General features: G+C 35.3%; 1 protein-coding gene across 1 annotated transcript in view; it reads right to left on the bottom strand.

Moving 5' to 3' along the window:
• Positions 1–5,274: 5,274 nt before the first annotated feature.
• The window catches only part of LOC149528878 (ricin B-like lectin R40G2), a 182,092-nt gene continuing 162,759 nt past the window's right edge, over positions 5,275–24,607 (bottom strand). Inside the window, exons 7-10 of the mRNA XM_089810088.1 lie at positions 6,450–6,622; positions 6,222–6,344; positions 5,816–6,047; positions 5,275–5,643 (exon numbers count right to left, since the gene is read on the bottom strand). Of these exons, the coding sequence (XP_089666214.1) occupies positions 5,642–5,643; positions 5,816–6,047; positions 6,222–6,344; positions 6,450–6,622 (530 nt within the window). The 3' untranslated portion in view covers positions 5,275–5,641. The remainder of the gene's footprint in view (positions 5,644–5,815; positions 6,048–6,221; positions 6,345–6,449; positions 6,623–24,607) is intronic.

Raw genomic sequence — 24,607 nt, forward strand, 5'->3', positions numbered from 1 at the left:
CTAATCATGTCGAGCATTTGAATAACCCTACCCCCTTGTTAGTGGTAAGAAAAATAAGAAAACCCTTGTCCAAATGGCCTCCAAGAAGAAGCTTAAACTTAACCCTCCTGTTGATCTAGGTGACTCAAATATGCAAATGAGAGATGGGTGTACACACTCCAACATAATTGCCTCTAACCCTAAGAGGAAACAAATGGCGAACAAATCTTTCAACGTGGATGAGGTGGAGTTAATTTTAAAGAGAGTGAGGATGAAAGGGAGTAAATCAACGCAAAAATAGAAAGTGATTAGAAAAAATTATGAGGAAGATGAGTTGTCGGAGTTGGATAGTGGCAAGACCACCCCAATTAATGACACCATTGTTAGAAGCAAAGAGATAATTCATGTCTCCACCAACTTCAAAGTGGACATAGTGGACCTTATTGTCAAGAAGGATGTTGTGAATCTTATTGACACCTCTCCCATGACTCCACCTCCCGCTTTCCTAGGTGACTAAAGATACTTCCACCTCCTCTCGCTATAGGCCCCCAAAAGAAACAAATATCTGGGTGATTCAAATATATGGAGATGAGATGAAAAATAGAAGGCTATTAGAAAAAATTATGTTGAGAAAGATGAGTTGTCAGAGTTGGATAGTGGAAAGACCACCCCAATAGATTACACCATTGTCAGAACTCATGTCTCCAACAACTTCAAAGTGGACACAATGGACCTTATTGTCAAGAAGGATGTTGTGAATTTTATTTACACCTCTCCCATTACTCCCACCTTCCCCCTTTCCTAGGTGACTAAAGATACTTCCACCTCCTCTCCATATAGGCCCCCAACAGAAGCCTCTAACACCCCCCCTGTGTAGGATGTGCCTATTGTGAATGACATTGTTGAATATCAAATTGCAGCCTGCTAGCAGAAGACCTAAAGGGCCTAAGAAATGAAGTTGATGAGTTGAATGGTTTAGTCTCCAATTTGGACGAGAGTTTCACCACCCTTGCTAATTTTTCAGTTAAGGTGACACACTCTGCAACTACCACTTTTTGGCTCCAACAAGAGAATAAGAAAGGAACATGTGATGAAGATGAGGGCAACTTCAAGTGTCTCTATAGGTTCCTTGCTAATGATTGCGAGAGGGTGTTGTTGTCCAAAGCTAGTGTCCCCAAGAAGCGAGGGGAAATGAAGGTTTGCCCATGGGTCTTTTTATTTTTTGTCTTGTTATGATCTTACTACCCTACATGGCATTTAAAAATATATATTATATGATGACTGTAATACCCCAAAATTGGCTTATTGCCACGATCACCAATTCTGGTCTATTTTTAATCAATCATAAGACCTATTCTAATAGGCAATTCTTATTCTGCTACTCGCTACTTTACTTAATTGTCAAATGCTTAAAACCCTAATCTGCATTAATCAGACTCTTTATTTAATTCCTATAGTATTGACTCATATTAGTCACATTAAACCTATTGATTAAGATTTAATTTAATTATTAAGTATTTATACTTTAATTAAATTAAATCATCAACTAAGGCTAATGTACTAAGGAATTAAAAATATTTAATTTAATAATTATGCTCACTTTAATTAATTGAATGTGATTATTCAATTAAATGAAAAAGGCATTTATGAGGTCATATCTCACTTTATTAAATTAAATAATATCTTCAAAATCTTCTCTTCAGTTCCAAAATGGAAACTCTGAGTGAACTATCTCTCGAAAAGGAATTAAATGAATTAACTACTTATTCCCCTCATGAAAAGCTCAATTAACTCTCCTTTCTTAAGGAAGTTTCCATTTTAACTGAATCTTGCTTCAATCCTGACCATTGATCTGAATCGATCTCAACCATTGATTCATTTCAGGAAAATCTATTTAAGAGACCCTCATTTCTTTATTTTAGAGGTTGAATTCTTATGCTATTGAATTGCTGCTAAATTACATACTCATTTGCTTATTATTGTCATAGCTTGATATCATCTAGCTTAATATCATTTAGATTAATTGTTCTCTCTCATTTAGATTTAATGTGCATACACATAATCTAGTTTATTTTATATGTTCTTAGATTAATGCTTGCATAACATATAGGTTAATCTACATAATCATATAGTTGCATCCAAATCCTTCATTCTTAGAGGGTTTGGTTGTTTGCCCCTCGATTCTGTGGATATTAACAAGCAAAATCTCTTTAGATAAGAGGCAACAGGTCGCTCTATTGGGCATTCTGGATGAACAATCCAATGTTTATCCCAAGATGACTTCGCAGGTAATGACCACGTTGAAGTGTTTGTGAGGTTCACAAGCCCACTTTTCACAGGTACAATGACTATGGTCACTTTTGGCCAAAGTAACTTTTTAAGTACTTTCAGTAGTATGTTGAACCTTGGGACTTTTTGGTGTTATATTACTTCACTAATTAGCTTGGTTAATCGGCTGACAACATTTTTTAGAATAGGGTTTTTATTTTAAAAGTGGGTATATAGGCTAATGTTCTAATTTTTCCTATTGGTGTTAATAGTTTGATCAATTGACTAAAGCTTTGCCTCTTGGTGCTCTATTTGAGTCAACCACCCTATTTTGTAAATAAATAAATAAAACTTACACAATCATTCCCATAATCTAATATAATATCAAAAATATATCATTCTATAAAATTGAACTTGTTTTATATGTCCACTCTTTTTGTGAAGTTATTTTATGTGACAACTTTTTCTATTTTGAGTAACTGATTATTAGAGCATCTTTAAGTAAGCAACAAACAAGACTTTGAAATAGCCACTTATTGACCCTTTGAGCATGAAATTTTCTACAAGAATAAAAACAAAATAATAAAATATTTTGATGTACTATTTAGGCTAAGGTGCACAAAAACTTAGTACAATTATAAAGTGGCACACTTCCCCCACAATTGGTACACTTTCCCTACAATTGAAAGCACAATTTCTTTGTAATTGAATTTTAGTCACTTGAAACCTCTAGAAATGAATGACACTATAAACTAGAGATGAATCGCACTATTATTGAGATGAATGGCACTCTATATATTAGTGAAATTGAATAACACTATTATTTATAAGTATAAAATGATTCTATTTTTAAATGGCACTTTTATTGGTTTCTTTGTAATTGAATTTTAGTCACTTCAAGCCTTTGTAATTAGTTTCTTCTTTGTAATTGGTTTCTTTGTAATTGGTTTCTTTGTAATATATCACTAGAAACTAGAGATTAATGACACTATTGTTTACAATAAAAATAGAATGATTCTAATTTTGAATGACACAATTATTTAATAAATATAAAATGAATCTATTTTCAAGTATTTTAGTATTTTGGAAATTGTAAGTTTTAAGTTTGGAATTAGGTCAAAAAGAACAATGACATTTGTACTTAAAAAATACTTAAAAGTAAAATGACATTTGTACTTATAAAATACTTAAAATTATCATGCACTTCGATACTCAATTTCACCATACCATTTAATTTAAAAACAACCTTAATCTACTACCTACAAAAAAAATTGTTTTTGATATAAGACAAGGGGCGCATGCACCAAAGTTCTTCCCTTCATGTTTTTATGGTTTACTGAAGTAGCTAGTGTTGATATCAAGGATGCCTATGGCCCATGGGATATAATGTTATACTAAAAGAGAAGTAAAAGAGAGAATAATATGTTATAAAAACAAGTAAAAATAGAATAATAGTAGAGAGTTGAAGAGAATTTGAAAAATATTAATAATTTTATTATTTCAGAAATATATAAATAACAATAAAAATTATATTATATGAATGAACTACTCATTTCTACTAAATTAAAATATTTAATTTTTAAAAAATTGTTAATTACTTAAATTAAAGTATCAAAATACGTAGTAAGTTTGAGAGTATTAATGGTATTAAAAAAAATATTGAGCAAAATTGTAAAATAATAGCCAGTAAAACATAGTGTAAACTTTTTAAAAAAAACATTTTACAATTGTCAAAAATAAACATCAATGTAAAACTAATAAATATATTTAAAATAAGAAATAAAAAATATTTAACTTTATATTTGAAATTGTGATAATTAATATTGATTAGACATTCATTGATTAAAATATCTAAATTATAAAACTTTGAAAACATTTAACTCTAATATTCATTTGACTGCTTTTCCATAAACTATCTTAAATAATAAATGTATTTAAAATAAAATAAATAAAATATTTAACTCTATATTTGATTAAAATATCTATATTTAAATAACATTTTACAAATTACAAAAACTAATAATAAAAATATTTAAAACAAGAAATATAAAACATTTAACTCTATATTTGATCTATGAGATTTCCACAATCTATGAATATGAGTTCTAGTTTCTGGATTCGATTGTGTGTAGTCTTTTTATCATCAACATTTCGGATCAAACTACATGATCCATCATCAAAATGCTAGAGAACATGAAGAACAAAAAATGTAGTTTGATCCGAAACGTTGATGATAAAAAAAACTACACAATCGAATTCAGAAACTAGAACTCAATCAAATCCAAAAACTAGAACTCACTCTATATTTGAACTTGGTAAGGAAAATAGATATGATAATTGATTAGACATTCATTTGTGAGGTGGATGGAAAACCGAAACGTTGATGATAAAAAAACTACACACAATCGAATTCAAAAACTAGAACTCAATCAAATCCAAAAACTAGAACTCACTCTATATTTGAACTTGGTAAGGAAAATAGATATGATAATTGATTAGACATTCATTTGTGAGGTGGATGGAAAATAAAAATAATTGTTTTTTTTTTAAATTAATCCACTTGTACAAATGTGGAAAGATAAAATTATAACTAATGCATTCATTAATAGAGTTGTTAGAAAATATTTGTATTTTTTTTTTAAAAAATTGAATTTTTTTATTGCCTTTTTTTTATTGTAGGCTAATACAATCTTCAAAAAATTATATTTTCCAATTTCAAAAAACATGCAAATTAATATAACTTTTCCAAATATTAATATATTTTCAAATTTTCAAATTTATTTAACTAATATCAAACCACATTATTCCACTAATTTCCTGCCAAAGAACTAAATATATTATTATAATTCATAAGCCAGTGAAGTTCAAATTGTTTTGAATAGAAGAACATATATTATAGTAATTTACAAAACAGTGAAATTCAAATGGACTTATAAATGGCTTGCTAAAACATTCCTAAAATACGCATTAACTGCTTGGAAGTCAGCCACAGCAGAACTACAAGATGGACACATTCACTGTTCAACATTATAAAAAGCAACAATATATTGTAAAGTGCCTGGAATCTTAGCTGTATATCGATGTAATGTTCCAACGTTGTTCTTCACACAACAACAACCACCAAAAAGATGCATAGTTGGAAGAAATATCAATGGAGTTGGACAATCATAACACACAATGTCATTTTTACATCCAATAAGACCAGGACCATTCATCACCAGCCCCCTTTCATCACCACATGAACTAAACAGACGGTATTGCATAAATTAGACAGACACTATGCATAAACAGATGTACGCCTCTTATGCTGAAGAGTCTATATGCCAAAATGCAGCTCTAACTGCTGCTCCTTATTTAGCCCGCTTTTACTTTTGCACACTATATCATATTTCCTCTCTGCATTAAGAAAGGAAGGCATTGAATAAAAAATTAATTCAAACATATTTGAATGATCAAATCAAACAAAAATATGATCAATAAGTTATGAATGAAGCATGGACCAATTGGCAAATGAACTGATATTACCCAAACTGAATTTGAGTCTACATTTGAGTTGAAATGAACTTACAATTAAGAGGCTGAAGCTTCCATTTCTGATTGCTTTGCTTCTTCCAGCTGAACAGAATGAGCTCGTTTCCATCATAGATTCCACCGTCTTCACCGTCAGCTTGTTTTGCATCCATGTTTAGATGGATGTTGTTCACCGGCCTCAGGCACTGATACCCATTCCCAACATCTGCACTCAGGGTCCACAGATATGCTTCATCCAACTTATTGTGGTTGTAATCTCCCAAGTATATCTGTCCATATACCATTAAGGAGAGGTCAACAACACAATCCATAAAAAAAATCAGATATGCAAACTATCATTCACTTCTTTCAATTTCCCCACTTGCTGATTATAAACAAAAGGATTAGCAAACCCTATATTCTTGCTGATGGGCAATGAAGAAAAAACACGTGTTCATGAATACCTGATCCCACTCCTTATCTCCATGTTTGAGAGCTTGTTTTGTAGCCTTATTCACCAAAGCAAAGGCTGGGAATCCAACTGCATCCTTCACTTTAAGACCCCATGAATCCACCTTGATCCATTGCTGCTAGCAGAGATGTAAATGAGTAAACAAGGAGCCACATTTAGGAAAACTAACTGTAGATTCCTTCAGAGGATTTGAGAGACCCCCAAATAGAAGAATAGATACCTGGTGGGGATCATGTGGGCTTCCGAGAGCAAGCACTGCAATAGAGCCTCGGGCAGCCATGAAAAACTCTGGATTAGCTTCACAGCAAATCCTGACAGCATGACCCTGAAGCTCCTCTTCGTTCAGTTGACGGTACGAAGACCCAGATCCATATGTTACTTGAGATGAGCTCACTAATCACATTCCACGGAAATCAGTTTAAACTGATGCTCAATAACACTCAGATCCATTAGGAATATCAAATCAGATCAACTGAATGCAAACATGAACATTTTTCACAAAACATATACCCCATTTGGGGTTTTAAAATGGTCCCTTGATCATCTGACCACCTGATGTATTGGATACTTCTTATCTATTGAGAAATAGAGACTACAAAAGAAGTTAAAACGAATCGATACAACATAGGAAACGTCAGATTTATGAGAACAGAGCCAACAATTCTTACTACTGGAACAAGACAGTTCGTAAGTTTCAAAAATCTACAAATGGGTTACATAACGAATAGAGTGGAGCAATGTGGAATTTAAGGTATCCATTAGAGACCTAGTGTAAGTGTGTAAGATCAAAACCTTCTATTGGGAAATATAAAACCCCATTTGGGGTTTTATGTCATTTTGTTACCTGGCTACTTGATGCATTTGATGCATCTTAGTTACGCCGATGCAACATAAGAAACATTAAACTGAAAAACAGAGACCAAACCTTCTGGAGCAAAGCCTCTGGCTCAAGATGGCATAAGGTTCAAAGTCTAGGGAAATATCATAAATGATAAACAGAGGATTAAACAATGTGAAATCTTAAGTAATCCATTAGTAGATCTCTGTACGTTCAGAACTTTTCAAAACCGACTTTTACATTTTTTAACAACCAATATTATCCGATCAATATAAAAATAAAAATACATTAAGATAACACAAAGCAATGTGAATTGTGACATAAATCTCCAAACCCGTGACTTTTACCACACAATCAATCAGTTTGCATCTCGCCATACCCAAGAAAAACATTTCCACCCAATGAAGTTAAATAGGAAACCTACAGATTGGGGTGATCTTCCATTTCTGGCTCTCTTTTTTGTGCCATTTGAAGAGAGCAACCTCTGCCCCTTCTTTAAGGCCTCCATGATGTTTGTCATCCTCTACCTTGACTTCCAGATTGAGGTTAATGTCATTTACTGGCCTGATGCACTGATACCCTCTTCCCACATCAGCACTCTGGGTAAACAGAACAGCCTCATTCAAATCATCAGGGTGGTATGGACCCAAGGACACCTGCACCATTCAAGCACACAAACAATTATACCAAATCCCTCAAACCCCATTATAGTTCCTTAACAATAGATAAAAACAAACTGGCTTCAGGAAAAATTACAAACCCTTTCTTTCTCAGCACGTCCATGCCTTAGAGCCTGGCCTGTAGCTCTATTCACCAAGGCAAATGCAGGGAATCCTGCTTCATCCTTTACCTTCACGCTCCATGAAGTGTCCATTATCCATTGCTACAAAATCCATACATCACACACCTTGAAAACTCATATACACCTAATACAAACTGATACCCATAAACTCATATACACCTAATACAAACTAATACCCATGCCCAACTGCCCAATCGCTCTAAAATCAAAGCATCACCATCAATCAATAAGCATTCCCTACAACAATACACACTAATATTCACACCCAACTGCCCAATTTCTTTAAAATCAAAGCATCACGGTCAATCAATAAGTATTCTCCACAATACCCAAATTCATAACCCTACTTAAAAACCTAATGCCATAACAACAAACCTGATTTGGGTCAGATTCATTAGCAGGTGCCATGGCAACCTGGCCATTAAAGTTGGCAAGGCAGTAATCGGGATTAGCCTCGCAGTAGATTTTCACAGTGTCTCCTTGTAAAGGAGCTGGAGGGTAAGGGCCACTCCCATAAGCAGGCTGTTGCTGATCATGGTGTTGGTGATGGTGTCCAAACATTTTCACGATCCTGCGAATCAACAAAACAATTATACCCAAATCCTATTAACTACGAGATCCTAAGATTGCACGAAGAAAACAGTGGACTCTGACATGAAACATATGTTTAATCCACATCGTATAACTAGTAAATGGAAAATCACCCACAGTGCAAATTTTGCATGCGGTTAACATCATGAAAAGGTCAAAACAATCACAGGCAAACATATCTTCCAACAACAGTCATAAGCTACCTGAGATGAGAACAATTAAAGCTACAGAATCGTCAGAAACAGGAATTCGGAGAACTAGAACAGTAGAATTGTGTCATTAAACGTCGAGGTGACTCGGTATATATAGATAAAAGGTGGGAGGGAGATGATGTGTTTAGGCGCCTGGCACGGTCACATGGGGTTGGAAAATCTTGAAAAGGGGCTTGAGACACATTTGAAATTGTGCATACGTGTCGACGTCAGAATTCTTATCTGTTTCCAATGTTCCTTTCAGATACATCTTTACCTAATCTTGTACACATGGTTTTACAGGAGAGGGCCTCTTTATTTGTTGTGCACGCGATTTCAAATGAGCTAGAGTTTTATCATTATAGTAGTTAAAGTTTCTCATCTTAAAAGATATTCTATAGTGATAGCAAGATACGGATTTGGGAGAGGGTCATTGTTGTTGTTGTTATATGGACATTTGCATGGCAAATTTTTAAGAGAGGTGACGTGGACTCAATATCTATTTAATATTCATCATGGTATTCATCTTACATGTGATTTTTAGTAGTCAAATAGTAAAATATTTATTTTTTAAAGAATGTTATGTTTTTATTTTTGTGAAATATAAGAGCTAAATGATTTCAAAACTTTTAAGTTTTTTCTATTGTTATGTTCTATTGTATATTTTAAATAGAATACTTGATATTGTACATATATAGCACTATCTATGATTAAAAACATATTAAAATTTACAAATAAATCATGTATAACATTTAAATTGGTTGGTTGTTTGTGATGTTTGACGAGCAATCAATTGATCCAAGCTCAAGATGCTTAACTCGATCATGTTCAGAGTGGTTACTTCACATAGATTTGTGTGGCCTTGAGGATTAGTCTCGCCTCAGCGCACCTCGACTTGGCCCCAACTTGACAATATGTAAGCCCAAGTCAAGGCACATTGAGCATTAGGTAGGTCACAAGGATGTCTCTTATGGGTTTTAAAAAAACACAAATAAGCATATACCTATTTTTAGTAATTTAAAAAAAAAAAATTTATTAAAAGAATTTTATGTTTTTTTATATTTTTATCAAATATAACATCTAAATGATCTCAAAACTTAGGTCATCATTACTATTACATTTTATTTAAAAATTTAAAGAAAATAAATGATATGTTCACTTATAATACTAGTTATGATTTTAAAAAAGTGTTTAAATTTATAAATAAATCATATATAACATTAACATAATTTAATTGATATATTCAATTAAAGAATGTGCAGAAACAATCAAATGCTTTGTTATTGTTAATGGCTCCCTAGGAGAGGTTTTTCTACTGCAACAAGGAGACCCACTCCCCCCCTACTTGTTCATTCTGGTTGTTGAGGTTATGGGCATAAATATGCAAGACCTAGTGGATCAACGAAAAATCAAAGTTATCAAACTAACCTTGACTCTGCCTCCCTCGATCCTCTAACTATTTGTGGATGACACCTTTTTCTTTGTGGAACCTTCAATGATTGAAGCCAGAGAATGGAAAAAACTACTAGACAATTATGCTAAGGCCTATGGACAATGTATTAATTTTTTAAAAAAAATAAAAATAAAAAACTAAATCTTCTTCTTTAATATGACTATGGATATTCAAACAAGGTGATAAAAAAAATTGGGTTATCAATATGCTAACATATCGTCTACTTCTCTAGGACACCCCCCCACCCCCCTCTCATGGTCAAATATGTGAAAGGTGATTTCTAGAGAACCATCTTAGAACCTACCCAAAGGAAAGTTATGGTTGGAAAGGAAAAATGCTCACATATGCTAACAAGCTTCAACTCCTCAGATCTTCACTCTGGGGCATACATGTATACTTCCTATCACTACTTAAAATTAGAGAAGATACAATGTACCTTATGATGGGCAGTTATTGAAGACAAAATGAAATTGTCTTTGGTAAGTTGGGACACAGTTTGCTCCCCCAAATAGTTTGGAGGGCTTGCTCTATGAAAAGTTAATAACCTAAACAAGGCTCTATTATGCAAAATGGCGTGGAAACTCATCGTGGGCAAAGAGGATTCATGTATATCATGTGTGTTAAATATTTGAATTGGGGTTTAATGATTTGTTCATGGAAGGAAACCTTTCCTAGGGGTCCAAAATATGGAACAACATCCTTAAGTGTAAAACCCTCATCCATAAAGGAGTCAGATGACAGCTTGGCAATGATGAAAATACCAAATTCTAGAGGGATAAATGGCTTGACCTACTAACCATGGAGCCAAATAGATATCAACCTTTGTGCAATGTGCTTGTGCCTATCTTTGGCCAAAAGATGGTCGAATACTTCAGACAAGGGAGGTGGAGCAGTTTGGTCCCTTTGACAAATGATCATCCAGATATCCAAAATCTCACCAAGGAACTTATGGCTAACCTATATTAAACTAGAATCCCATTGTTCGAGCAAGATGATGGGATTATCTAGTCACCTACAATGTCTGGACTATTCTTGTTTAGTCTTCCTACGATTTGACTATCACTACTTTCACAGATCCAAGGAACTAGGCTAAAATTTGGGATCTACACCGAAACCCCCAAAGTCATTTTTTTCTAGTGGACCCTAATGCATGGAAAAGTTCTCACATATGATAACCTAATTAAAAGAGGTTTCAATCTAGCCAACATATGCATTATGTGAAATAGGTGAAGCAAAGCATTAACTGCATCTTCATTCATTGTGATTTTGCTTCATTCATCTGGTGATAGATTTTTAGCAAACTTAAAATTATTCGGGCTCTTAATGAGGATATCAAATAGTTTGTTCACTAGCAATGCACCTCTAACCACTCCCTTCTCAAAATCCTTTGGAAACTAATGCCCCCCACATCTATTGGTGCATTTGAAAGGAGAGGAATAACAAGATATTTAGAGATGGCGAATGATGTAGCACAAGGCAAGTGATTCCCCAAAATAGATGACCAAGCCCCCAACAAATACAACATAAGAGAAGTACACAAGATGTAATTACAAGAAAATTAACAAAAAAATTTAATTACATCAGTGTTCACCATATACATTCCAATGATTCATAATACATCTTGCATGATAAAACATTATATATGCCACATTGTAAGGCCTTCCTGGTTATGACCAATGTACATTCTAGATTACAAACCAAGTTCACTATCCAGTCTTCCTCTAAGTACCTCTTGAATGTGTTAGGAACCTGTGTGTTCCTTCTGTTTATTTTGTTAGAGTAGTGTTGTTGGACGCATATGCTTTGTAAGTCGTCCCGTGAGTATATTTTATTATCCCACATGCATAGGTAGTATTACTTTTCTAGATCGTACTCAGTATATAAGAATAGGTTGAGGCCCTTGATGGGCACGGACGAATTTATTGTATTGAGCTTGCTCAAAGGAGGTTACCCCCTCGAAGTGGCCTGCGATCAGTAGATTCATTCTGAGTTCTGCTATCACTTTGTATTCTGTTATTTCGAGCATTCTCACGATATTGCTATAAGGAGGTTCATCACATCTGGTATCAGAGCACTCTCTTGGGCTCGCTGGGTGGAAATTACATCAAATTTTTTTTTTTTCTGTCGTGGCCTTCAGGTTCCTCTCACTTCTAATATCTCTTGTTATTGCAATAACTCTTTTCAGTTGTTCTGTCTGTGAGTGAATTTTTCTAAGTCGACTGTTCAAAAAAAAAAAAAAAATTTAAAAAAAAAAAAAAAAAGTAAAAATTTTTCTGTTTTTTAGTCGTAGCTTCCTTGTTTGCTTTCTGTTTCTGCTCATACTTCCGCAGAACGTCTGCAATATCATTTCGCATACTTCCTTCCTTGGCGACCCAACCCCAAATTTTACATATCAAAGCCCTAAATCCCTCATTTATCTAATTTTAGGGTTTGCCCTATCTTTTTCACCTCTCATCCAATCGCCACCAAACTGAGCCACAAGATTCAATTCCTCATTTTGCTCCCTTATCCCTCTTGGACTGTTCGCCTCATTTCGCCTCCCTACCCTTGAAACCCTCATTTTTCTGTTTCCCTTGTCCCCAGATAGTCTCCCACCACCCGTCGAACACCCATTTCCTATCTGAGTTTTACCCAAATCCAAGTTTGTCGTAACTAAAAAAGTTTTTGTTTCTCATCTTCTACCCATTTCAAAAAAAAAAAAAAAAAAAAAAAAAAAAAAAAAAAAAAAAAACCTTGCTTTATGGTTGTTACGCGTACAGGAGCAAAAATCATGGAAGAAGAAATGGCATCCCTCAAAACCAAACTTCAAGATCTGGATGACAAAATTCTGGGTCTTAACTTTCAGCAGTCAGCCATGAGCCGAAACCATTCAGGAGATACTGGGTCCTCTTCTGGCAATTTTCGTGGACCAAAGCTTGATTTTCCACGCTTCGATGGTTCTGATCCGACTGGATGGATCTATAGGGCAGAGCAGTATTTCAGCTTGCATAATACTTTGGATAACCACAAAGTCCCCCTTGCATCTTTTCATTTTGAACATGAAGCTCTTCAATGGTTCCGTTGGTACATCAAGGCTAATGTAGGCCCACCGTGGAGAGAATTGTGCACCCTCATTTTGGAGCGCTTTGGCCCTAGTTCCTTTGATGATTTCACAGGAGCACTCACTAAACTGCGTCAAACAGGCACTGTAAGAGAATACCAGACAGAGTTTGAAAAATTAGCTAATCACACAGAGGGCTTGTCTGATGAATTCTTCCGTAGTTGTTTTGTCAGTGGTCTGAAGGATGCACTTCGCTCAGAAGTCAAAATGTTTCGACCTACTACAATGATGGAAGCCCTTGGGTTGGCTAAGTTAGCGGAAGACAAGATTAGTGCTATACAACGCTCCAGATCTAATTTTGTTCCATTCAGAAATACAGGTTCTCACAACCCTCCAGTCATACCAGCTCCCAGAACTACTCCGATCAAGCACTTGTCTGAAACAGAGATGCGAGTCAGGCGAGACAAAGGGCTTTGTTATAATTGTGATGAGAAATGGTCTCGGGGCCATAGATGTGTTCAGCAAAAGCTCTATCTCTTGGATGTGGATTCTCCACCGGAACTGGAAGAATATGTAGATGCTCAGGAAACAGTGGATGATGAGGTTGAGCCTCACCAGCCTGAACCTCCTTCACCAGAAGCTCCACCAGAGATATCTGTCCATGCTTTGGCAGGAGTCACTACTCCACAAACCATGCGGGTCCAGGGTTTCTTCAAGAAGATCCCTCTTACTATACTCATTGATTCTGGTAGCACTCATAACTTCATTGATCCACGAATAGCCAAACAGGCTGATTGCTTTATCCATCCCTGCTCTAGCTTTGAAGTCATGATTGCCAATGGGGGCACTTTACCTTGTAAAGGGAAATGTCGCAATGTGCGTCTCTCTATTGGAGATTATAACATGCGCTCTGACATGTTTGCCTTACCCTTAGGTGGCTGTGATGTGGTTTTGGGTGCCCAATGGTTACGCACTCTTGGCCCCATTCTCTGGGATTTTGCTGAACTTTGGATGCAGTTTTCAGCCGAGGGGCACCAACACACTTTGAAAGGCTTACAACCAGGGTCTCTCAGCATCATCAGTTCACACCGTATGGAAAAACTTCTTAAGAAGAATTCACATGGTGTCATCGCTCAGCTCCATTCCATTCAGATGCAGCCATCAGCAGTCTCTAGCACTCCTGCCGATCTCCAACACATTTTGGACAAGTATTCTGGTGTATTTGCTGAACCTGTGGGATTACCTCCTTCTCGTCTAGAGGACCACCGTATTCAGCTCCTTCCTGGCAGTGTTCCGCCCAACATCAGGCCCTACCGCTACCCATTTCATCATAAGACCGAAATCGAGATACTTGTCCGTGACTTACTGAAGCAAGGTATTATTCGCCCTAGTACCAGTTCCTTTTCTTCTCCAGTTCTGCTTGTTCGCAAAAAAGATGGGTCATGGCGACTCTGCATTGATTTCCGAGCCCTTAATCATCTCACTATAAAGGACAAGTTTCCCATTCCAGTTGTTGATGAACTTCTTGATGAACTTCATGGGGCTCATTTTTTCTCCAAGTTAGATCTTCGTTCTGGGTATCATCAAATTCGGGTTAATGAGGAGGATATACCTAAAACTGCCTTCCGCACACATGATGGTCACTATGAATTTTTAGTCATGCCCTTTGGCCTCACGAATGCTCCTTCAACATTTCAGGCAGTGATGAATAACATATTTCGACCATACCTCCAGAAATTCATTCTGGTCTTCTTTGATGATATCCTCATATATAGCAAAACTTGGGCTGAGCATCTCCATCATCTGGAGCTTGTCTTGCAACTTCTCTCTAATCATCAACTCTGTGCAAAACTATCTAAATGTGTGTTTGGCCAGGAGGAAGTGGAGTATCTCGGGCATATTGTTGCACACCATGGAGTGCGGGTGGATCCTACAAAAATAGATGCCATGAAAACTTGGCCGCATCCTAAAACTCTCAAGAGCCTTCGGGGTTTTTTGGGGTTGACTGGCTAATACTGCAAGTTTGTCAAAGATTACGGGAAAATTGCAGCACCATTGACAGCTCTGTTAAAAAAGGATGCCTTCTCCTGGACCCCTGTTGCTGAGACTGCATTTGAACAACTGAAACAGGCTATGTGCAGTACACCTGTTCTCGCAATGCCAGATTTTTCCAAACCCTTCACTATTGAGAGTGATGCTTGCGGCAATGGATTGGGTGTTGTTCTCCTGCAAGATGACCATCCTATTGCGTTCACTAGCAAAGCCCTCTCTGGTAAGAATCTAGCCCTCTCTACTTATGAAAAAGAAATGATGGCTATTTTGCATGCTGTACAGAAGTGGCGGCCATACCTCTTAGGGAGTCATTTTTGCATCAGAACCGATCACCAAAGTCTGAAATACTTCCTGGAACAACGGGTATCCTCTCCTACACAACAGAAATGGGTCAGCAAACTCATGGGGTATGATTATGAGATCACCTACAAGAAGGGTAAGGAGAATATTGTGGCAGATGCTCTTTCTCGCACATTTGATAATCAAGCTTCCCTTTCCGCTATTTCTATGCCCATTCCCAATTGGTTAGCGTCTGTTCAGCAGGGCTATGACAGTGACTCTTCTTTATCTCAAATCATTCACCAGCTAGCCAATAATCCTTCTGCTATACCACATTACTCTTGGGATGGTGCTTCTCTTCGATACAAGGGTCGGCTAGTGCTTCCTCAGAACCCAGCTCTACATCAGGCTATTTTTTATGAACTCCATGCTTCTCCTTCCGCAGGGCACTCAGGCTTCCTCAAAACTTATGAGCGAGCAAGGAGAAACTTCTTTTGGAAAGGAATGAAACAGACGATTCAACAGATGGTGGCTGAATGTGATACTTGCCAACGCCACAAGGGTGAAACGACCCTCCTTCCTGGCTTGCTCGAACCATTGCCCATCCCTACACGGATTTGGACTGATATTTCTATGGATTTCATTGAAGGGCTTCCTAAATCCGGTGGCAAGACAGTGATCTTGGTTGTGGTTGATCGTCTCTCGAAATATAGTCATTTTTGTGCCCTCAGCCACCCCTATACTGCCTCCTCTGTTGCACAAATCTTCATGGACCAGATATTTCGTCTTCATGGACTCCCTTCTTCCATTGTCTCTGATCGTGATGCAACTTTTACCAGTCATTTTTGGACTGAACTGTTTCAGAAAACTGGCACCAAACTGAAGATGAGTTCGGGCTATCACCCGCAAACTGATGGTCAAACTGAAATTGTCAATAAATGCTTGGAAACTTATCTTCGTTGCTTCACTTCCGAACAGCAACATCAGTGGGCCAAGTGGCTCCCTTTAGCTGAATGGTGGTACAATACCTCTTACCACACTGCCTCTAAAATGACTCCATATGAAGCAGTCTATGGTCAGGCACCTCCAGTGCTCCTTCCCTACACTCCCAACAGCTCACCAGTCCAGGCAGTTGACATAGTTCTCCGCAGCAGGGATCAGATTCTTCGTACCTTACAGGATAATCTTCACATGGCCCATAATCGGATGAAACAGCAAGCAGATCAACACCGTTCTGAGCGCTCATTTCAAGTTGGGGATATGGTTTTTCTTCGTCTACAGCCATACAAACAATCCTCCCTAAAGCTGAAAGGGCGTCATAAGCTGGCCCCAAAATTTTATGGGCCTTATAAGGTTCTGCAGAAGATTGGTTCAGTTGCTTATAAACTGGAACTTCCTCCTTCTTCCCGCATTCATCCAGTCTTTCATGTTTCTTGTCTAAAGAAAGTTCTGGGTACCACTGTCAGAGCACAAACTACTCTCCCCGAAATGGATACGGAAGGATCCATTATCCTGGAGCCGGTGGCAATCATTGACCAGCGCACTCGCCAGCTTCGCTCTCGCTCCATCTCTGAGGTCTTGATTCAGTGGCATGGCATGCAACCAGAGGATGCTACCTGGGAACCCCTTCTTCAGATTCAACAACAATTTCCACACCTTAAGCTTTGAGGACAAAGCTTTTTTCTAAGGGAGAGGGGATGTTAGGAACCTGTGTGTTCCTTCTGTTTATTTTGTTAGAGTAGTGTTGTTGGACGCATATGCTTTGTAAGTCGTCCCGTGAGTATATTTTATTATCCCACATGCATAGGTAGTATTACTTTTCTAGATCGTACTCAGTATATAAGAATAGGTTGAGGCCCTTGATGGGCACGGACGAATTTATTGTATTGAGCTTGCTCAAAGGAGGTTACCCCCTCGAAGTGGCCTGCGATCAGTAGATTCATTCTGAGTTCTGCTATCACTTTGTATTCTGTTATTTCGAGCATTCTCACGATATTGCTATAAGGAGGTTCATCACAGAATGATACTACTTGAATGCTCCTCTTGTTCCATTTCAAAGACTCTAGGATATTACATATGTAGCCATCAAAACACATAGATTGGTTTGAGTTCACAATCTCTAATAATAGGAAACGTACATTACATTATAGGACTAACCCTCAATAATTAATGACCAACTACATAATACATGAAATTACATTATGCAGCCTTAGGTATAGGTCCAAATGTTAATCAACTACCTAGATCCAATAGCGCAGAAGCAACTCTTTAATATAGAACCACACTGAATTAAATATGAGGCATCACATGAAGAGCAGCATAGGAAGACAATACTCAAGAAGATGAAGCATAATTTATGCCAGACCTCACAATATTCACATCAGTCCTATACATGCAACTGGAAAGTACTAATAGACAATTAATCAAAAACCTCATCACATAAATACATTAATGCATCACAATGGTTGGGAATAGAAAAAGATCATGACCAAATAACATTACATAACATTATAAATCAATCACTTCCCAAGCCTTTGGTAAGCATACCTAACTGGTCAAAACTAGGTTTCCCCAAAACCTAGAACAAAGTAAAACACAAAACCTCAATAGGTATATTAAACAAGTGTAATTAATCAACCATTTTAGTTTTTGATATAAATTCATAAAAATTGGTTTGCGATAAAGTTTCAAGTTTTTCATTTTTTTAAAGTTTCCTAGATGATAAAGGTTTCAAGATAAGATCGATTATAAAGACAAGTTTCTATCACCTAGTTAAATGCTCGTGCTCCCTTATAACTAAGTATATATTATAGTAGAATAATAAAATTCACATGAATAATTACTTTATTTATTCATTACAAAACAATTCATATTTAATGATATTATAATTTTAATTATAACATGATTAAATACAAATAATATTTAAGATATATTAAGTTGAACTAAAAATAAATAAATAAATTTTATAATTTTAATCTTAATTAACTAAATAAATAATAAATAAAGTTTAAATTAACTAACACTAAATTTAATATAATCTAACTTTAACTCATTAAAAAAAAACTTATTAAAAAATATCAAATATTTTTTTAAAGAAAAATATATATAGAAACTTTAACTAACCCTTAATAGGGCTGGCAACTGACAACTTGCCAAGTTAGTCATAACTGCCAAGGTAGTCGCTATGCTACCCAAGGTAGTTGTTGCTGCCCTTGGCGGCCTCAACCTGTGTGCAGTGAGGTGAAAGAATGGGGGGTGGGGGTTGGTGGCCTCGCCCACCATTAATTATAAACAATTTTTTTTTTTAAAGCCTCCCCCCCACTCAAATACAACACAAGAATTATTATTATTTTGATTACTCTACATATTAAATTATCACAGTAATATATTTATTACTATGGTAAATTAATATTTACATATATAAATATATTTTTTTGTTCTACTTTTCTTTTTAAATTCTGATAGAGAAGACATTTGAAATCAGTCAAATATAGAACCATAATCTTTTTTGAAACTCCAAACCCTACCCATAAATTTGTTTCTTTTAAAATTAAGCTTTTGATTAAGGGTTTTCAAATTCGTCTTCTTTCGCAGACGTTTCAGTAACGAAGAACATTAATTTTCAAACAAGGGTTTCATCCTAAAATACGATTTTCCATAACAAGATCCATGAAACCGACACAAAGAAGATAGACGTAATTCAAAAGATTTATTGTGATAAACTCTACAAAATTTCTACCTCGATCTAATGTTAAAATCTGATAAACACTCGAAGAACGAAAAAATTCTTGTCTCCCAAAATCCTTCCAAAAATTGCTCCTCCAAACTTGTGTGTGGAGAAATGAGCTCTAATATCCTAACAAAGAATTTCTCAACCTAGGGTTTCAGTTTTATGAACATGCAAAAGCCTTTTATTTTATTATTTTAATTTATTTAATTCTTTGTGCATATTTTTTTCTTTTTAATTGGAATAAAGTTTATTTAAATTATTCTCACTTTATTTTTATTAAATAATAATACACATTTAGAAAATATATTTATTAATTTAACTAATAATAATATTTAAAGTTCATTATCAAAATGAAAATTCTACATTTATTATTATTAAATAAAATTAATATAATTACACCAAATTTGATCTTTTAATTAAAACTTTACATTTATTTCTTCTATTTAATTAATTTCCTAATTAATTAAATATAATTAAAATTTGATTAAAAAAATATTTAATTAAATCATTTAGTAATACCTTTATTTGATTTAATTATAATTGAAAATCACCGCAAACCCACAAACTTAGTAAGAAAATGCATCTAAATGACAAAGTATGAATTCAAACCCAAAGGTCAAAAATCTTGAATTCATGTCACTTAACAAATTCGGAAAGGTAGTTAACTCAGATACTTGTCCTATGTTTTAGGACAATTGGCTTAGTTTAGGATTTGTACTTGAGAACTATCTCCCCTCTTCAACAATGAGATACTGTGATAGGGCACACTCATTCTGACAATTTAGGGAAGTCAGTGTCTGATACCTACAAGCTAGATAAAAGTTGAACATGTACATATGCATATATAACTAAACTAAATAGGTAATGGCGGGGAGTGGTACATCATGTAGATCCCAACTACTAGGTGACTAGAACTCCCTCCCTCAACCACATCAAAAACTTCAAAGATAAAGTAAAACATACATGTGCACCATACACATGCAAGTATGGGATAAGTAACCATTAAAAAAACATATATAAATCATCCATCTAATTGTCATCACGAAACAACTAAAATCACTATATGAAACATATAAGGCATCATCATCGAAAGAATAACCATGAACACATGAAATAAATGAGTATCAAGTATATATAATCCAAGTATGAAATAACATTAATCAAATCAGGTAACCAAGTACCACTAAACCATAACACATAACCATAAAAGCTGACCTAAAAGAATTCGGCAATATAACATGAAAAATAAACTAGGGGTAGGCACTACACTTATGAAAATCTGAAAGAATTTCGAACATAAAACCATGCTCGTTCTTAATCCACAAATCCTCTTCATCAAAAAAAACACAAGTTTGTCCAAACTTACTACTACAACTAACCATATCATCAGAAATCTCAAATTTTCTCTTGTTATTGCAACTACTGGGATCAAATGAATTATACATGTTACATACCTTCATCCGATTAGACATTTTCTTTCTTCTAACCCTATTTTGAAACACAAGATCAGATATATGTCTTTCAACTATAGGAACCTCAACCATAGGTTCTGCTATCTTCAAATTGAAAGTCTTAAAAATACTCAGGTTCTTTGCTCTAACAACTTCTATTTTTAAAATAGAAAATAGAAACTGTTAAGTAATTGTAAAATAGAAAATATATTTTTGGGTGATGCAAGATTTCCAACAACCCAAGGATGCTTCTACATCACTGAAAGTCTCCCCCAAATCTCCCTTCACAATGGTCTAAAGCTTCTCGTGGAGAATATTTCTACTTGCCAGTGGAAGTGCCTAGAATCCCCTCCCTCCCTAATGGATCAAGGAATTGACCAGGGATGGAACCTTCACTTAGGATTTGAAAATTTTGATAACTCAAAAAGGATGGTTAGAGCTACTATCAAGTGGACCCCTCCTCCCCAAGGCTAGCTCCAACTAAACTTTGATGGTGCTGCCAGAGCTAACGGGTAGGTTGGTGGGTGGAGAGGGGGGGGATCCTAAGGAGTATTCACTATGGCCAACTCAAAATTTGTGTATGTTGGTCCTCTAAAGGAGCACATGATCAATCTAGCTGAGGGCATGAGCCTTCTACATGGACTAAAAATTGTTGCTTTTAGGGGTATCACAAGGTTATAGATCGAAGGAGAGTCCAAAATCATTGTGGATGCTATCCAAAATAGGACTAAGGTGAGATGTAAAGTGATCCCTATTCTCCTTGATGCCACAACCCTCCTCAATCGGCTCTAGAACCATAGGATCAACCATATTTATAGGGATAGATGTGTTATTTGTTGACTCTATGGCTATGATTGGTCTACAATTGGAAGGATTAAGATGTTGGTGTATTGTTGATTAGTTTCCAATGGACACCCGTAGCCTTTTAAGGTTAGAGGAATACACCACCAATAATGTTAGTCATGATTGACATCTTTATTTTGAGTGGTAAGGGCCCTCGCCATGTTTTTTTGAATCATGAGAATTACACCCCTAACATTTTTTTGATGTTAACGATTACCAACAACACATGGAAGATTTTGCTAATTACTATAATTTTGAAGGCCAGCTTGGCTTTTTTTAATTTAAATTGGAAAGTGAAAATAATGATAAGTTATGCATCCTTTAGGAATCGTAAAATAAATTATTATTCTAACAACATTTCCAAGGAAAAAACCTATGAGAAAGATAACAATCTTACAAAAATTGTCCCAAATCTATGATTAAATATTCCCATGTATATAGGCTTTTGACTCATGCTATGAGATGCAACTTTAATAATAGTTATAATTATGATAGAAGACGTGTTTACGATAACACAAGTTTATGAAAAGACTGTTGGGCTTTCAACCTAGTTTTAAGAAGAGTCCTGTCATTTTCACCTATAGTCTTTGCCTATTATTTACTTTGCTATTTACTCTATATTTTTTCACCATGAGTAGAGTCAAAGTGAGAATTGAGGCCAACAATATTGATGGAGATTTTTAAAAGAACCCTGAAGTGATGTTTGTGTGTGAAGAGGGAGGCATTTTCCATTCATAGAGAGCATGCCTGATGATTATGATGAGGTTGTTTTGAAGCAGTTTGTTTCCTCTTGGAAGGGATGGAGGGTTATTGTCCAAGGTACCTCCTATTGGGATAAATTAGAACGTCATAGCTAAGGCCACTAGCCTGTCTATGGAGGGCTGAAAGTGGAAGGAAACAAGTAAAACACCTGACAATGAAGACCTCAACCAGGTTTTTAGAGCCCTAAATGAGGAAACAATTAAGAAACAAGGCAGTTACAATAGGGAGGATCTTCTTGACATTTGGCCTCAAGCTTTCCATATCATCATGAGGTACCTCACATTGGAATGTAAGTTCACTATCTTCTACTTGTATCACCTTCCCTTTCTTAATCATCTTAGGAATAGGGACCTCATCTCCATTCTATTTTTCTCTTGCATTCCATTGAAAGTAATTTTGAGGCTATTAAAATGGACAAGGAGAATATTTCTCTAAGAGTTTAGTAAGACCTTACATATTCTAGAAAAATAAATTCATTAGTGGGTCCATAAACATATCTCAACTATTCAACTCTTAAAGAGAAGAATAATGAGTTGATAAAAACTCTTTTAGGGAGAAACCAACCAATTAGATATTGGGAGATGATAATTTTTTCTTCTAAAAAATATACTCTCCCTCTTCTGGCTACTTAGGACAGTTGCAAGACCATCAAGATTATGTAGGAACTGAAAAAGAGTGAATGTGAGCTTTAACTAAGAAGATAGAATCTTTGCATGGAGGAGGGATCACTCTTGGATGATACTACCATTTTCCTATTCTTTGGAGGGTGCAAAATAATTCTGAGTTTCACTTTGCTCATTGAACGAGCCAAAGTGGTGTAGGTTTAAGCTTGATAATTGCTAGGGTTATCATTTTTACCTTTATGAGGACAAACCATTATTTATTTATTTTCAGATCTCTAGACAAGAACCTCTACAAATTGGGTAGCCTTAGTCAATCAAGGATTTTATTTGACCTAGGGGTGTCAAAGGGTAATGTGACATTGCTTCATTTTGCGCTTGGCATATCAACGTCAAAGACAAGTTTTGGTTAGGTTAAGATAAAACACATATTGGGTGTATGGAAGGTTACTGATTGCAATGTCCATAATTTTTTTAATTCTCTATAACATGTCAATCTTGAGACACATGCATGCGAGCACACATGTATGATGCAAAGACACACACACATTCATTTATACATTTATATGGACAATTCTTAGTAAAATCTAAAGGCTTGATATTTTCTAATGAACCAATAATAGTGTACAAAAAGTTCCAAGATGGATCTTGGGTGAAACTTGAGAAATTAAGCCAAACTAGCATAGGAAGCATCTTCTTATTAGAGATAGTAAAATACAATGTCTAAGGTTAAAAGAACAACAATGATGCACTTGCATACCATAGGCCATTTTAAAGGGTAGCCTCAACAAAATAATAAAGAAAGAAGCCTTTAGTTGGACTACATGTGAGGCTTAAATGTTTATTGACTAATTCCTAGAACATTCTTTTCAAGGTGTTCTTCCAATAAAATACACTATCAAAGTGAAATGATTTAGCCATTTACAATCATTGCCAAAATTAAAGACATGTGCAATAATGTCCACTAAAGATAAAAATGTCTACCTCATGAACACTTTGAGAAAGACATATAGATCTTCTTGTTCAGGAGAGCCATTGCACAAAGATGTAAAAATATAACATGAATTATTTGGTCGAAGTTGTAAGAGGCCATAGAAAGAGATTATATTTAAAAAGATTGAATAAATATGAAAGGTAATTAGAGATCACAATAAATGTACAAAGAACATCACATATAACAAAAAAGCCAAAGAAAACAAAAAATACACAAATCTTGACATATTAAAGTTTTTGTTATTTTTGACAAAATAAAATAAAATTTTAATGATTTTACATCCACAAAGTCATGTTTAGCTACCCAACAAAGTCTTAGGTTGCACCTTTTAGCTAAGAGCCAAGAACTACGGGGTACCCATTTTGCAAAATTTGTCATGAGTACAATTGTGACCTCATCCCTTTTAAAAATGTATAGCATTCAACAAGACTTGATCACCACTTACCTAGCTCATTAAGAAGATTGATAAGTAGGAGATATTTTCAAAAGCAAGTCAATATGTAATTCTATAATATTTCAAATCAAACTTATTGACTACTATTTCACAAGTATTGGCTCATAAGAACCTATCATAAGAAGATTTCAACTTCACAATAGACCTAACGACAATTAAAAAAACAAAAATTTACACCACTGTAATATTTTAAATTTTGCAAAATACATTTAATTGAATCCCTCAGAATAGTTAATCTCTTGAAATTTTTGAAATTTATTTAAAATATTTCAATTTTA

This window comes from Cupressus sempervirens, chromosome 11 (genome assembly GCF_028749045.1).
Source record: "Cupressus sempervirens isolate cs-2001-9-10 chromosome 11, ASM2874904v1, whole genome shotgun sequence".
Taxonomy (NCBI): domain Eukaryota; kingdom Viridiplantae; phylum Streptophyta; class Pinopsida; order Cupressales; family Cupressaceae; genus Cupressus; species Cupressus sempervirens.